Consider the following 18,085-nt stretch of genomic DNA (forward strand, 5'->3'; position numbering starts at 1 on the left):
AAAGGCACGTACTCTGTCATTTCCTGTCTGTGCTTTAGGCTAAGGACACACGGCGAGAAAAACAGAGCAAGTGGAAAGCGGTACAAAATTGCATTCAACTCGGACCAATGTTAGCTCTATGGGGTCGCTCCCATGAGCAATTTTTTTCTCAGCCCTAATCGGACCGAGAAAACAATTGCAGCATGCTGCGGATGGAATCCGATTTGTTTTCTCTCACACCCATACAACTCTATGGGTGCAAAAGGAACATCGCTCTGCGGTTGCATTACGCCGGAGTGCAGTGCAATATACGCATCAGCTGACAATGGAGGAGATAGGGAGATTAGTCCCTCCCTTTCCCCTGCAGCGTGTGCCCCCTCCTCCACAGCTGTGCTAAGATCACATGATTGCATCACAGTGACATGACACTCGGCTTACACGCCAGCAGAGTGGAAGCTGATTGTCATGCGATGCACTCGCAGTAGTTCTCATGTGACCCCAGCCTTAAACAGAATGTAGCTGACAGTGAACCACAGCCCTGCATGCAGGAGACAGGACTCATCCAGCAGCTCTTCAGAGTAGTGTGCTCTAAGCCTGACTTGTTATCTTGTCACAATGACTATGGGATAGCAATGGTTATGTCCATTCAGGTAGTGAGAGTTAGTTATGTAGTTAGTTGCTCGTGGTCATAACCATGGATACCTAAGTTGGAATGCCCTGCACATGAGGTAAGAGACATGGCTATATCAGAAGAACTATACTACATTTCTAATTGGAGGTATTTGTTAATACTATTATTACACCTACTACATATTGGGATAGGGTCTTGGACATGGGAATACACCTTTTAGAGTGATCCTAAAATACTCTCTAACCTTTGCAGGTGAACTTAATGTCATATTCTCTAAACTCTTGAATGCACATGTCCAACTGTTCAATGTTTCAGTACTTTTTGCACAACTTGTTCTTTAACAAGGAGATTAAAGGGAACCTGTCACCTAGAATATGCGTTCTGACCTATCAGCAGACTCATGTGTGCCCTAATTACACCTCCCTACCCATCCCTGTGCTGTAAAATTGTATAATATGACAGTAATAAAAAACGTTTTATTACCTTCATATTTCGTATGTAAATAGCAGGGAATGTGGTCACAGGGGCGGCGCCTTGCCCTATGGACGTCTGCATATTTCCGTGGTATCACGCCCCTGTGGGCGTGATACCATGGCGCAACATCCCCGTTGTTCATTCTATCCTGCGCGCATTGCAGCAGGCTTCTCTTCCGGGTTCTCCTTGTCAGTTTCAGACACGCACTGCGCATGCGCAGTGCCCGTCTGAAGCCGGCGATTGAACACCCGGAAAAGAAGCCTGCTGCAATGCGCGCAGGATAGAATGAGCGACGGGGACGTCGCTCCATGGTATCACGCCCACAGGGGCGTGATACCACAGAAATACGCAGACGTCCATAGGGCAAGGCACCGCCCCTGTGACCACATTCCCTGCTATTTACATACGAAATATGAAGGTAATAAAACGTTTTTTTTTTTTTCACTTTCATATTATACAATTTTACAGCACAGGCATGGGTAGGGAGGTGTAATTAGGGCACACATGCATCTGCTGATAGGTCAGAACGCATATTCTAGGTGACAGGTTCCCTTTAATGGGAGATTTCCCAAAATGTGTTTGATTCATGAATCTCCCAATAAATTTCGGTATTCAATTAGAATTGACACTTAAACAGTCCCTCTTATTATGCTGTTCACATTTTGACATCATGAGACCAAGATGACACCTAACAATTAATCAACAGTACTTTGCCATTGCGTAGCTTCAAGCAGGATGTTTTCAGACGGAAATGGCGACTGAGCTTAGATTGTCACAGAGTGTCATCAGCAGGTTGCAACAGAAATATAAACAGACTGGAAGAGTCACACAAAGGTATAGAAGTGGACGTTCTTTGGCCACATCCCACATTAATGACCGCTTCATTGTGAACAATGTACTTCGGAATGATGAATGCCACACAACTCCAGGCACATTTAAGGAAGCTGAGAGGCCTCAAAGTTTCACATCATACAATTCAAATCCATTTACTTCAGCGTGGTCTGCATGCTAAACGACCTGCAAGGGTGATTGTCTTGTTGGGCGAGGGACCAGTAGGCCTCATTGCGGTTCACTGATGAAAGTCAATTCATGCTAAGTAGAAATGATGGCGACAAATGATGTTGGACACATCAAGGGGAGTGCTGTACCTCAGCCACTGTTGTCACCAGGTGAGCCTTTGGTGGTGGTAGTCGTGTTTTTGTGGGCAGATGTGTCTAGTCAATACAAAACTGCCATACAATTTGTGACAAGCCCCTACTACCGCCCTACATTGATAACCCCCGATTACTTGAATAACATCATTAATCCAGTCATTATGCCTCTGTATGCAGAACACAGGCCTCATTTTATCTTTACGGATGACTCCAGATCATCAAGGTCGCATCATTAGGGAATGACTGGTGGAGACTGGTGTACCTCAAATGAAGTGGCCTGCAGTTTCTCCAAACCGGAGTCGCATAGAAAACCTATGGGATCAGCTGAGGCACCATGTAGAGGCTCATAGCTCTGTACCCCAGAAACTCAATGGCCTGAAGACCGCACAAGAAGTGTGTGATGCCATGCCTCAGCCGACAATAACTCAACTTGTGAACAGCATGAGACATCGTTGTCAAGCTGTAATTGATGCTCAAGGCCATATGATAAGTTATTGAGACATTGACATTTTTGGGGGTATTCCCACCACTTTTATTGTCTTTTGTTTCAATAAATTATTTGAGATGAGGACGTCACCATTGCCTGTTTCAACATAAATGCCCTACTTTAACGATACAGGTAAAATATATCTTTGTACCGTGTTAGCCAGTAGAGATAAAAAATTGTTTAAAAGAACTGAAGTCCTCAGTGGTTGATAGCACTGAGGACTTCAGTTCTTTTAAACAATTTTTTATCTACTTCAACGATAAAATATCACAGTAATGTGAACTTTTTTATGTTTTTAATAAATATCACCTAAAGTCAAAATATTCACAACTCTTTGTGAGTAGTGTAAATAAAGTGCCTGCCTTGTATACAAAGTAACTAGATGTCACTGCAACACTATAAAGAGGAAGTCTCCTATTCTAATAGCATGATCAGCAATTCCAAATGGCAAACACTTCTCTGCTTCCTTTTTACAGACTAAATTGTGCTATTTTCTGATATTTATTTAACATACAGAATATCACAATAGTGAGCACACCCCTCACGTTTTGTAAATATTTTATTATATCTTTTAATGGGACAACACTGAAGATATGACACTTTGATACAATGCAAAGTAGTCAGTATACAGCTGGTATAACAGTGTGTAAATTTGGTGTGTCCTCTAAATAACTCACAAAACCATTAACGTCAAAGCCGCTGGCAACAAAAGTGAGTACGTGAGTAAATGAAAATGGCCAAATTGTGCCTAAAGTGTCAATATTTCGTGTGGTCACCGTTATTTTCAAGCATTGCCTTCTCTGCACTTCCAGTCATGCGCATTCTGAAGCCGGGTGTATGCGTCCTGGCTTCATAGAGGCGTAGTGCGCATGACCGTAATAAGTGTGGACAACTTCAGATCATGTGCATTGAGCCTCTCTGAAGCCGGGATACATACACGCGGTGTCAGAAAAGCTCAATGCTGAGGGGTACAAAGCCGTGTGCTCACACGGCTTTGTATCGCATTGGCGATGATTCTGGCTGTTGTAATGCATGTTATCATGCCAACAAGGTAGTTGGCCAACGTGCTTAGTGGGCCAACTAGTCGGGGGACTGATTAAAATGTCATAAACGGTCTTTAGAAATACTTTTTCTATAGATCTGTTTATGTGTGCTACTACATGAAGGGACAGATAGGCAGGGATTATAGTTATGTGTACAGAACTACTCGTGGTTCTGGGGGCATAGGGGACCTGACAGGTTCATTCTAAATTAAAATTTAGATTACAATTTTAAGACAAGTTCTTTTTTTGTAGTAAATGATAACTTGTTACTGAAAGTTTGCGAATAACATCTGATAAATCTTTAAAGCTTTTTTGCACCTCTATTTAAAAAATCTTCTAGTTACGACTAAGCAACTGCCTAGGAGGTGCCGTCTTCTTAATGTGCTACTAATTTGTACAGGAGCACTGTAGAGTTCAGTGGCATTCGCATGCAAAACAAGCAATTAGTAATCAGTTGTTAACAATAGCCAGAAATGTAATGATGATCCCTCCTTGTAATAGAACGTTTCTTAGCCTCGTGTGATTTTTCTTTTCCTATTCAGATCCCAGTTGATGCCCCTTGGAAAGCACCACATGCGGACGAGTGGGACAAAATGACAATGAAGGAGTTTATAGACAAGTTTTGTTGGACAAAGTAATTATATAAGTGTTTATATTTTAAGACAATAGTTATATTTGAAAAATATCTAATATTTAGGATTTGTATCCAGTGTTTATTGAAGCTGAGGCTGTATACTTGATTAAATAGAAGTTACAATATATTTTATGAAAACTTTGATATGCCTTGGTATTTACACCAAAGGAGGCAAACTGCACAATGCTTCACATTACTAGAAATAACATGAAGTCTTCAGAGGGCGATCCAGAGTGTGGAGCAGACTGTCTGATAAGTGTAGATTGCAAGACTCAAACAATCCACCCATTAGACATTTATAACATATCTCATTGGTCTATAATGTTTATATTTAGTGAGACACAAAACTTATGTAGACATAAATCCCATGTGTAACCTGATCCTGATTTTCTACCACAGGCGATACTTTTTAATTTTACACTTTATTATTAGTGATAAGAGAGCACTACTATGCTCGGGTGCTTTGTACTTGTAACTATTAATTGGATGCTTGTTTGGGTGCAACTAGAGTACCCGAGTGTAATGGAAGTCAATGGGGAACTCAAGCATTTTTCTGGAAGATCTGGAAAAATGGTTGAGTTCCCCATTAACTTCCATTATACTCGAGTGCTCAAGTCATGCCCACCCGAGCACCAACTTACGAGTACTGAGCATGGTAGTGCTTGCTCATTACTATTTATTATCAAATTTATAATTTTGATTTTTTTTTTTGCCTTGACAGTGGCATTAGAGTCTTAGGTATGTGTGCACGTGTGCGTAATTCATGCAGTTACGCTGCGCTTTGTAGCGCAGCGTAACTGCATGTGTCCTGCGTCCCCTGCACAATCTATGGAGATTGTGCAGGGGCCGTGCGCACGTGGCATATTAGAACGCAGCGCTTCGGCTGCTGCCCAAATCGCTGCGTTCTAAGAAGTGACATGTCACTTCTTCCGTGCGCTTTGCCGGCAGCCCCTGCTCTGTCTATGGCAGGAGCTGCAGGCAGAGCGCACGTTCTCGCCGGCACCATGCGCTGCAGAACGCAGCTTTTCAGCTGCGCTCTGAAGCGCACCTTTTCGGTGCGGTGCAGAGCGCACACGTGCGCACATAGCCTTAACATGTACAGATTAAGTTTTGGACAGAGGAAGTCTCCGGGTCTAGATGGACTCCCTCAGGAAGTCTATCTAAAATATTTATACCAACTGGCTCTTCATCTTCTTAAAGTATAAAATTCCTCACTGTAAAAATACTTGCTACCTGAATCTCTCTACGATGCCAATTTCGTGGTAATACTGAAACCGGATAAGCCTCCCGAAGATTGTACATCATATAGACCCTATTAAATTTAGATTATAAAATATTAACCAAAATTCTAGTGAATAGACTAGATAAAGTAACTCCCCAAATTATTCATCCAGGCTAGTGTAAATTTACTCCAACTAAACCTCAATCTATACCCATAATCAGCGTAGGGTCACAAATGCAAACACAATTTGCCCAAAGGGCAACTAGAGGTACCCTAAACTAAAGATTAATAAAACAACTTTTAATCCTAACAAATTAACACAGATCAATCTAAAATCAGTAGCAGGTAGAGCAATCAAGCATATACTAAATCACGTATCCGGCCTCGGACTGGACACCATGAGTAAGTGAACAACTGTCCTACAATAATTGTCAGAGTGATATTGCCCTATCCTGCCTAATAAAAGCTAACTAATAGCCTCCCCAACATGTTTCGCATGTCTGGCTTCATCAGGGGGCTAAGGCTATAGTGAGCTTATGAAGCCAGACATGGTGAAACATGTTCTGGAGGCTATTAGTTAGCTTTTATTAGGCAGGAAAGGGCAATATCACTCTGACAATTATTGTAGGACAGTTGCTCACTTACTCATAGTGTCCCGTCCGCAACCGGATATGTGATTTGGTATATGTTTGATTGCTCTACCTGCTACTGATTTTAGATTGATCTGTGTTAATTTGTTATTATTAAAAGTTAAGTTTTATTAATCTTTAGTTTAGGGTACCTCTAGTTGCACTTTGGGCAAATTGTGTTTTTATTCCACGTCGGTCTACATCCGATAGTATAATAAGAGCACAAGTATTGCACAGTTAAGTTGGAAAGGACAAGATTAGGCCTTGGCATCTCTGGATCCCGCTAAGGCATTTGATTCAGTCTATCTTGACGATTTGGGTTTGGACAAGCGTTCAGAAAATGGATTGCAGCCTTGTATCAATCTCCAAAAGCCAGGGTCCTGATTCATGGTTTTATGTCTTTGTTGATTTCCTTGGGGAGAGGAACCAGACAGGTACCTTCTGTCTCTCCTTTACTTTGCCATTGTCATGGAACCACTAGCTATCAGGATCCATCAGACTGCAGGGATTTAAGGAAATTAAAGTAGTCTCCCATGAAGACTGCTTAGGGCTGCAATGCCTTTGGCAATGGATCTGATTGATGAATTTGGCTAATTCTCTGGTTTAAAAATAAATTGGCAAAGATTCATATTGTTACCTCTACGAACTTTGGAAAAGTACTACTCTATGAACTATAGAAAGTAGGCGATGAATTCTGAAGTACTTCTCTACGCAATATAGAAAGTAGGGGATGAAATCTGCAGGCTACGAACAGTCTCCCACTTTAAATCTAGGTATACAGAGCAAGAAATCACACGCAACTCCGTGTTTTAAATATATACCCTTTTTTGTCATACTTGCGGGACAAAAATAAAATATGGGGTGCCCTCACTCTTCTGAGTAGCTGGGAGATTGAATATCATTAAAATGATAGTTCTCCTTAAATTCCTATATGTGCAGGTTGTCTCTCCAGGAAAGGAGACAAACTCTAGCGCAGCGCCACCTATTGGAAGTAGCGATCCTAAAAGTCAGAAGTGGATTTTTAACAATCCTTTGCATATGACTTTGGATTTTATGCCAGATCAGAATCCCAATTTGCAGACACGGTGTTTCGGGGTACTTGCCCCTCGTCAGTGCAAAGTATGGGGTGTCTGATCTGGCTCATGAGAAGCTATGTGGGGGGACCACGGGTGAACACTATTCTCCTTAAGGAGACTTTGCAAGCCAGTCTGGCTGCCAGTAAGGGGACTTATAGCTGCCATGCCCCTCTGAGAAATATTCAAATTGTCTCTCCAGGAAAGGAGACAAACTCTAGCGCAGCGCCACCTATTGGAAGTAGCGATCCTAGAAGTCAGAAGTGGATTTTTAACAATCCTTTGCATATGACTTAGGATTTTATGCCAGATCAGAATCCCAATTTGCAGACACGGTGTTTTGGGGTACTTTCCCCTCGTCAGTGCAAAGTATGGAGTGTCTGATCTGGCTCATGAGAAGTGCATGTGCAGGAACATTTAGCCTCCATAGTCCCACAAGAAGTATTTGTCATCATCAACTTCTATTTGTCATCCTTCATATGCTGTTCAAATTGACACAAATTGAAAGTTACTATTATTCAGAGGCCAGGGATGAGGCAGTTAAAACGTACAGAATATTTTACACAAATCTCCATGTATTTTCACAGGACAGCTAAAAGATTTGCACAGCTTTTTGTGAATGTAAATGTCACTTCTGAAACACAGCATGTTTCCGTCCTGTGGTTCCTCTGGTACGTAAAACTTTGTGGAGGAACGCAGCGAATGTTTTCAGTGGAAAATGGAGGACAGGTAATTCATGTTTTATTGTGCAAATATATAATGTTTAAAGATAATCTAATGCCGTATAGGCTGAATTTAGGTTTTATGTGAATTTTTAGCATGTTGTGTTTTTAAATATTTTGTTAATTTAAAAAAATAAATATATTCTGGAATATTGCCATTTTTACACTGGTCATTGAAGATCAGAGGGTACTGACATTTCCAACAGAAATCACTTCTTAGGAATCATCGAATTATCACTACATGTAGGATTTCAGTAACAAAAATAACACCCCAGTTATAAAGCTTTGGCAGATAACACAGAATCACTATTATAGCTAACCTCCTGCCTCTAACTTCACAGGGACCTACAGTACATAAAAGTCATAAGGCATGAACTAAAAGTTCCCCATAGCTCCAATGAGTCACTTTGTGACAGGATTAGATTTCCCAACACTCCAGAAACCTCTGGAAAATCAGTACAAATAGGGCACTTTTTTACCTTTTGATGCATCCACGTTTTGTTTTGAAACTAGAGATACTTGTACAAATAATTGGAATTATAATTACACTAAAATGATAATTATCATTTTACTATTCCCAGTGAATGCAACTAATCTCTTTATACCAGTATTTTGAACTGTAGACATCTAGCATTTCAAATCTTAATAATTATTATAAATCTTAATTATTATAGTTTTCCAATATGTCAGTAATAAATTGTGTCTCTGATTTTTTTGATAAGCTGTCCAGAAAAAATAAAATCAGGTTGGCAATGCTGCTGACAATTCTTATGTGCAAGTGGTTGCTGTAAAGTACAGTGCCTTGAGAATGGCTAAGTCAAAGTCCAGACCTAAATCCAATCGAGAATCTGTGGAAAGAGCTGAAAACTGCTGTTCACAAACACTCTCCATCCAACCTCACTCAACTCCAGCTGTTTGCAAAGGAAGAATGGACAAGAATTTCAGTCTCTCGATGTGCAAAACTGATAGACACATACCCCAAGCGACTTGCAGCTGTAATCGCAGCAAAAAGTGGCGCTACAAAGTATTAACATAAAGGGGACGAATAATATTGCACGCCCCAATTTCAGTTATTTATTTTTTAAAAAAGTTTAAAATAAGCAATAAATTTCGTTCAACTTCACAATTGTGTCCCACTTGTTGATTCTTCACAATAACATTAACATTTTTATCTTTTGAAGCCTGAAATGTGAGAAAAGGTTGAAAAATTCAAAGGGGCCGAATACTTTCGCAGGGCATTGTATATCTTTTACTTGCTGGTTATAGAGCTGTAGTTGAGGCAAGATGGCTTCTATTATGTAATGAATGTAGAAATGAAAAACTGTGATGATGATATAAAAAGAGCTTACAAAGAAGAAGTTTCAGTATACAGTATATTGTATATTGACTTAGTAGAAAAATGTAGTCTATACATTCCCTCAATTTCTATAAAATGTACTTATAATGTATAAAACAGAGCTTTTATTACACTAAAATGAATGAGACTTTTGAGGCAGAACATTGTTTGTCCTGGAGCCTCCGGCTTTCAGTTGTGGAGGCACGACCAGCATGGATTCAGTCACCACTAAATGTATAGTGAGCGGTGGCAGTAACCACTCCTCCAGCAATGATTGACAGCTGGGTCAGCACTGTATTAGTACAGAGATGGTTGTTTCGAGGTGTGTTTATAGCCGCCACTCACTATAGATAGAGCAGTAACTGAAACCATGCCGGCCTCGCCTCTATGACTGAAAGCCATAGGCTAGTTGAAGAAATATCTTTAATCAAAGTTGCAGAAATGCACTGCACTTGATTGACAGGTGCAATGGGGGCTGGCCTTTGTGGGTCGGAACCTCATGTTAAAGTCCTCCTCCAGTGTCCTCTATAACGTGCTCCCTTTTCTTTATTTAGATATCGCACAGCCATTGCTATTGACGGTGGCGCATGTGTATTGACACAGTAATTCTGTCTTCATTAAAATGGCATCAGTCTGCCCATGCGCAAACCACAATCTCTGGCGCCACTTTATTCAAGACACTGTAGTGAACATCATTAGAGGCATTGGCGCGTGTGCTGATTTTTTTTTTTACGCCTGCGCACGTGCCCCTGCCACTCATAATCTTCATTGCAGTGTCTTCACTAAAATGGTGCTGGAGATCACGGTTCACGCTTGTGTAGATTCCAGCGCCATTTTAATGAAGACAGAATTAGGCCCTGTGCGCACTTGCCGGTTTTTGCCGCGGATTTCCTACTGTTTTGCTGCATGTTTCACTGCAGAAAATGTTCATAACATCTCTGCAGTGATTCACCAGCAAAACCTATGGGGTAAAAAAATGCTGTGCGTACTAGGCGGATTTTGACAGCTGCATGTTTTGCTGCGGGATTCCCGTAGCAAAAACAATTGCATGTCACTTCTTTTCCGCACGTCGCTGCGGCATTTCACTCCATTGACTGCCATGTAATCATGAAATCCCACAGGGAATAACGCAGGCAGCAAATTCTGTGCGGTTCATTGCGTTTTCCTGCGTTCTTCCCTCCGGTATTTATGACAGGAAGAGGAAGCGGAGCAGAGAGTAAACACACACATCACAGACACAGACACAGACATAGAACACACATTTCACACTCACACACAGATCACACTCACACAGAGACATAGAACACACACACATCGAACTCACACACAGACACAGACATATAGAATACACATAGAAAGCAAACGGACATATAGAAAAAAAAACACGTGGGCTCCGCCGTATTTTTACCTTCCAGCCGAAGTAAGCACACAGCGTCGGCCCGGTATTCTCAGGCTGGGGAGGGCGAGGGCCAGGGTTAATGTCCTCCCCCCCTCCCGCAGCCGAGAATATTAGCTGCAGCTGCCCCGGGACTGTCGCATCCATTATGCGGCAGTACCGGAGTGTCCCCGGCTCTTCCTGTTGTCGTGATGCGGTGGCAATCAGGGTAATATAAGGAGTTAATAGCGGCGGATCGCCGCCACTAAGTCCAGGCTTGATCATGGCAGCGTCTATGAGACAGCTGACATGATCAACCCGTAAGTAAAGTGAATAAACACACACACCGAAAAATCCTTTATTTTAAATAAAACACAAAAAAGCCCCTGGTTCACCCCTTTATTAACCCCCCTGAAACACACAGCTCCGGCATAATCCACGTCCTGCGATGCTTGCATCCAGCCGCGACTGACACACAGCGCTGAAGGCAGCCTCGCAACGAGACAGCAGAGGTAATTACCGGTCATATCCCACGGCCGGTAATGTCAACAACACATTACCGCTCGGGAGAAATGCAGCGTGTGCTCACAGGGACTCTATCTATCCCTCTATCTATCCCTCTATCTATTCTTCTATCTGTATATTTATCTATTTATCTGCTATCTATCTCAGAAGGAAATTACTTTTTTTTTTCTTTTCTTCAATGTGCTTTATTGCATTGAATGCATTAAAGCACATGTACCAACCCGCACGCGGCAATACCGCGAACAATACCGCGGTAAAACCGCTTCAAACCGCATGCGGTTTTCGGGTGCTGTTTGCCGCAGTTTTTTACCGCGGGTGCGGTAATCTTTCAGACCCTGCGGAATTTTCTTAAGAAAATTCCGTTTTCCAGTACGCACAGGGCCTTACAGTGTCAATTTGCATGCAACACCGCCAACAGCACTGGCAGCACAATATTCAAATAAAGAAATAGGGACATGTGATAGGGGACACTGGAAGAGGACTTTACTGTGATAACCCGACCCACAAAGTCCCGCCACCGTTGCACCTGTCAATGAAAGTGAAGTGCATTTCTTTAACTTTGATTAAAGATATTTCTGCAACCAAGAATCCGATATTTCTACAACTGGTATGCCTGGATTCACTAATAATGCACAGTGCAACCAATTATTATCTTTCACTGTTTCTGTTATGTTGTCTTTTTATTAGGAGAGGAAGTTTGTTGGAGGTGCTGGTCAGGTTAGTGAGAAGCTAATGGAGCTTCTGGAGGGTCGAGTTAAATTACAGAGACCAGTGGTCCGACTTGATCAGACTGGTGAAACTGTCATTGTGGAGACCTTAAACCATGAAGTCTATCATGTAAGTAAATTATTTATTTTTCTAGTTCAGTGCTTTGTACAGTCCGGTTTATATTACACCGTGTGCAGAATTATAAGGCAAGTTGTATTTTAGAGGATTTTTTTTATTATTGATCAACAACTATGTTCTCAATCAACCCAAAAGACTCATAAATATTAAAGCTTAATATTTTTGGAAGTTGGAGTGGTTTTTTTCTTAGATTTGGCTATCTTAGGAGGATATCTGTTTGTGCAGGTAACTATTACTGTGCAGAATTATTAGGCAACTTAATAAAAAACAAATATATTCCCATCTCACTTGTTTATTTTCACAGGGTAAACAAATATAACTGCAAAAAATTTAGAAATAAACATTTCTGACATGCAAAAACAAAACCCCAAAAAATTAGTGACCAATGTAGCGACCTTTCTTTATGATGACACTCAACAGCCTACCATCCATAGATTGTGTCAGTTGCTTGATCTGTTTACGATCAACATTGCGTGCAGCAGCCACCACAGCCTCGCAGACACTGTTCCGAGAGGTGCACTGTTTTCCCTCCCTGTAGATCTCACATTTTATGAGGGACCACAGGTTCTCTATGGGGTTCAGATCAGGTAAACAAGGGGGCTATGTCATTATTTTTTCATCTTTTAGACCTTTACTGGTCAGCCATGCTGTGGAGTAGTTGGATGCATGTGATAGAGCATTGTCCTGCATGAAAATCATGTTTTTCATGAACGATACCGACTTCTTCCTGTACCACTGCTTGAAGAAGTTGTCTTCCAGAATCTGACAGTAGATCTAGGAGTTGAGCTTCACTCCATGTTCAACTCAAAAAAGTCCCAAAGGTTCATCTTTGATGATACCAGCCCATACCAGTACCCCACCTCCACCTTACTTGAGTCTGAGTTGGAGTGGATCTCTCTGCCCTTTACTGATCCAGCCTCTGGCCCATCCATCTGGCCCATCAAGAGTCACTCTCATTTCATCAGTCCATAAAACGTTTGAAAAATCAGTCTTAAGATATTTCTTTATACAAAAATAACTCCGGCACACTGAGTGGATAGATGAAAGAAGGCGGATTGGTGCTCAAAAAAATTATATTTTATTTCGATATTTTCATAGAAGATATTGACATTGTCCAACGTTTCAACCCTGTGGGTTTTTATCAAGGACTTTTTGTCTATTACTATAGGAAAAAATTCACGAGGAGCACCGAAAGGTAATGATTCTCAGATAAATCATGGGGTTTTCTGTGAATGCCTTTAGTTGAGTGTATAGTCGTTAATCGAACAGTAGTACGTATTGTATACAGGGACCAAGTGTGTGGACACCAAGTGTGGTGATAGGCCAAAGGCTCTCCCTACCTGGAGCCAGGTCACCTCCTGCACCACCATAGAGCCTTTGGCCTATCACCACACTCCCATACTTTGCCTCACACTTCCTCAAAACTGGGAGAGCCTTTGGCCTATCACCACACTCCCATACTTTGCCTCACACTTCCTCAAAAGTGGGAGCCACTTATCTATGGTATTTCCCACATCTAGTCTGTCCCTTAAGTAATTTGAGCCTCATCTCTGATTGTTTAAACACAGGTATCACGTACCTTCAAAGTGACATATCATATACGGTATTGCAAGCTATTATCTGACACAAGGTGTTCTCACACTTGGTCCCTGTATACAATACGTACTACTGTTCGATTAACGACTATACACTCAACTAAAGGCATTCACAGAAAACCCCATGATTTATCTGAGAATCATTACCTTTCGGTGCTCCTCGTGAATTTTTTCCTATAGTAATAGACAAAAATTCCTTGATAAAAACCCACAGGGTTGAAACGTTGGACAATGTCAATATCTTCTATGAAAATATTGAAATAAAATATAATTATATTGAGCATCAATCCACCTTCTTTCATCTATCCACTCAGTGTGCCAGAGTTATTTTTGTATATGGACTTCCTGTTCTCCATAGCACCTGTATTACATAGGTAGTTGAGCCAGGTGTAATCCTCATTATTATTAAGATATTTCTTGTCCCAGTCTTGACGTTTTATCTTATGTTTCTTGTTCAAAGGTGGTCTTTTTTCAGCTTTCCTTACCTTGCCATGTCCCTGAGTATGGCGCACCTTGTGCTTTTTGATACTCCAGTAACGTTGCAGCTCTGAAATATGGCCAAACTGGTGGCAAATGGCATCTTGGCAGCCTCACACTTGATTTTCCTCAATTCATGGGCAGTTATTTTGCGCCTTTTTTGCCCAACACGGTTCTTACTACCCTGTTGGCTATTTGCCATAAAACGCTTGATTATTTGGTGATCACACTTCAAATGCAATTTCAAGACTGCTGCGTCTCTCTACAATACATCTCACAATTTTTTACTTTTCAGAGCCCGTCAAATCTCTCTTCTGACCCATTTTGCCAAAGGAAAGGAAGTTGCCTAATAATTAAGCACACCTTATATAGGGTGTTGATGTCATTACACCACACCCCTCCTCATTACAGAGATGCACATCACCTGATTTACTTAATTGATAGTTCGCTCTCAAGCCTATAGAGATTGGAGTAGGACAACATGTATAAAAAGTATCATGTGATCAAAATACTCATTTGCCTAATAATTCTGCACACAGTGTAGTGTATAACATAATCTCTTGATAAAATTGACCTAATTGTGCAACAAGTGCAGGTTGTCATTGGCATTGTCTCCTCTGAATACTTGCTTAAACGTAAGGTCTCGTGTTTTTTTATTTTGTATTAATAATAGTGATTATGAAATAAAATATTTTTAATACAAAATTAAATTCGCTGTTTATTTAGTTTTTATTTAATTATTTTTTTTACTGAAGCACTGGGGGCTGCCCTCATGGATTTGCTGTGAGTAACGACAGTTACTCACCTCCTTTATTGAAGCCCCCCAGGGCATTTACTCTGATAGTCGGACTGCGACCCTATACTTAATACAGAGCCAGCATCTGCTGTGAAATAGACGCGCCCCCTGGGCTGTCCTAATCACAGCAAAGGGAGCAGATCAGTGCCATCTTTGTGGAGCTCACAGCGTATGCTGTCTGCTCCACTTTCCCCCGTCACCCACCGGGATGGATGTACTGGTGCCAGGCAGCGGTGATTGCACCGTAACTGATCCTGGCTTCTCCACACTCTTCTGGTTACCCGGCCGCCGCATTCTGCCGGTCACATCGCCGCCGCACTCTGCGGTCAACCCGCTGCTGCACTCTGCCGGTCACAACCATATCAAGGGTACCTCATAAAGAAAAACCAAAATGTGTAGTAATACCCATAAAAACAATTTTATTAGTCATAAATTCTAAAAATAACCAATAACATTCAAACAGACAGACACACAATGTGCGTGTAGTGTGAGTATACACACTTGGTAGAGAGGTATAAGGAGAAAATAGAGGAGCCTGAGGTGAGTATGATAACAAAATAATTCAAATAGATACTTGGGGGTACTGTCTTTCCCTCCACTCAGTCCTACTTGACAATGGGGCTTTAAGCACCCTAGTTTTGTGGTGCCCCCATTCAATGGTGGTTTACCCTCTCTGCTCCTACCTACCTCAAGATATTCCACCACCAAAAACCAAAGGTGCAAGGTGCAATAGATTCAGCACATAAAAACCAGACATAAAACACATTTAATTAGAGACCTGGATGGATAACATTATATATTTATATCCATTGTTTGTAGTAATATTCCATACAATCAAGATCAGAGGTCATAAGCACGGGTCTTTTAATATATGTAAATAGTTCTCAACATATAAAGATAGCCCGCTGGGTTAATAACCATTAGCAAACATCTCTCATTAGGTTATTATGCAAGTAAGATTATCTTGACCCCGTGGAGATAATTCAATATCAGCCGCTCTCTCAAAACATCAATTGACCAGAAAACCAATCCAAAATGCACATATGAATAATATGCAAGTCACTCTCTGTCAAAGATGGAATAGAACCAAAAGAGATATAGGTGACCCAGCAAAATTGGCATATAAATGGTTAATAATATTGCCACTGATGTGTAAAATGACATCCCATTAATTGTTGGTAGTCCTCCAGGGCTATACACATATATATATCAGTTCAAGTCACTCACTAACATTAATGGAGAGCAAACGTGGCATCTACCCGCTGGACCTAGGTGAATGGACCATATGGGACATTGAGACCGGACATATGAGCTCCCATAGGCATTTTGGACAATTGGGAAGCGATTCAGCTCCCAGCTGCCTGACCTGATCCCCTGATGAACTAAGTAGGGGGAAACGAGTAGGGTTAAGGATCACTTTACCAGACCAATATTATTGACCATTTATAGGTCAATGCTGCAGGGTCACCTATATCTGTTTGGTTTCTTATCCATTAATGTTAGTGAGTTACTTGAATTGATATATATGTGTATAGCCCTGGAGGACTACCAACAATTAATGGAATGACTTTTTACACATCAGTGGCAATATTATTAACCATTTATATGCCAATTCTGCAGGGTCACCTATATCTCTTTTGGTTCTATTCCATCTTTGACAGAGAGAGACTTGCGTATTATTCATATGTGCATTTTGGACTGGTTTTCTGGTCAATTGATGTTTTTAGAGAGGGGCTGATATTGAATTTTCTCCACAGAGTCTAGATAATCTTAGCTTGCATAATAACCTAATGAGAGATGTTTGCTAGTGGTTATTAACCCAGCGGGCTATCTTTATATGTTGAGAACTCTTTACATATATTAAAAGACCCGTGCTTATGACTTCTGATCTTGATTGTATGGAATATTACTACAAACAACGGATATAAATATATAATGTTATCCATCCAGGTCTCTAAATAAACGTGTTGTATGTCTGGTTTTTATGTGCTGAATCTATTGCACTTTGCACCTTTGGTTTTTGGTGGTGGAATATCTTGAGGTAGGTAGGAGCAGAGAGGGTAAGCCACCGTTGAATTACTAGAAATTGAAAAACTAGGGTGCTTAAAGCTCCATTATCAGGTAGGACTGAGTGGAGGGAAAGACAGTACCCTCAAGTATCTATTTGAATTATTTTGTTATCATACTCACCTCAAGCCCCTCTATATTTTCTCCTTATACCTCTCTACCAAGTGTGTATATTCACACTACACGCACATTGTGTGTCTGTCTATTTGAATGTTATTGGTTATTTTTAGAATTTATGACTAATAAAATAGTTTTTATGAGTATTACTACACATTCTGGTTTTTCTTCACTCTGCCGGTCACCACTATGCCGGTCACCTCCCCTACCACTCCGCTCATTCCCCTTCCACTAACCCCACCTCCCCGTGTGTACTCTCCTCGGGCCTCAGCTGCTCATACTGTGATGGCTGACAGGACAGGCTGCCGGGGGTGCAGGTCTGAGGTGAGTGTATGCGGCTGGGAGTGGTGAGCGCGATGTGACATCTGTAGTGCAGTGCCACTCAGGCTGCAGATCACCCCTCCTTTTCACATGTTACCTTGGACCTCCGATCCCGGCCGGCAGCACAGTATATGGGGGCGCGAGATATAGTTAGGCACTGGGAGATGGTCAGCGAGCGGGGCATAGGGAGATGGTCAGCAAGCGGGGCATAGGGAGACGGTCAGCGAGCGGGGCATAGGGAGACGGTCAGCGAGCGGGGCATAGGGAGACGGTCAGCGAACGGGGCATAGGGAGACGGTCAGCGAGCGGGTCATAGGGAGAAGGTCAGCGAGCGGGGCATAGGGAGACAGTGGAGCACTATGCAGCTTGCCTTAGTGACACTTTAGACATGTTAGGCTATGTGCGTACGTTGTGTTTTTTCCCGCGTTAACGCTGCGTTTTGAACTGCAGCATTTCAGTCGCAAATTGCATGCATTCTGCTTCCCCAGCAAAGTCTATGAGAAGTCCGAAAATTCAATACGCACGCTGCGTTTTTAAACGCAGCGTATTGGATGCCAAAAATTGCTGTGCAAAAAAAGCAGC

The 18,085-nt window shown here is 41.6% G+C and overlaps 1 protein-coding gene across 1 annotated transcript in view; it reads left to right on the forward strand.

The window, feature by feature from the left end:
- The window catches only part of LOC142291190 (amine oxidase [flavin-containing] A-like), a 133,752-nt gene that overhangs the window by 57,428 nt on the left and 58,239 nt on the right, over positions 1 to 18,085 (forward strand). The window contains exons 5-7 of the mRNA XM_075335537.1: positions 4,311 to 4,402; positions 7,914 to 8,055; positions 11,972 to 12,121. Coding sequence (XP_075191652.1) covers positions 4,311 to 4,402; positions 7,914 to 8,055; positions 11,972 to 12,121 — 384 coding nt within the window. The remainder of the gene's footprint in view (positions 1 to 4,310; positions 4,403 to 7,913; positions 8,056 to 11,971; positions 12,122 to 18,085) is intronic.

The sequence above is a fragment of the Anomaloglossus baeobatrachus genome, chromosome 2, assembly GCF_048569485.1.
Source record: "Anomaloglossus baeobatrachus isolate aAnoBae1 chromosome 2, aAnoBae1.hap1, whole genome shotgun sequence".
NCBI classification, from domain to species: Eukaryota; Metazoa; Chordata; class Amphibia; order Anura; family Aromobatidae; genus Anomaloglossus; species Anomaloglossus baeobatrachus.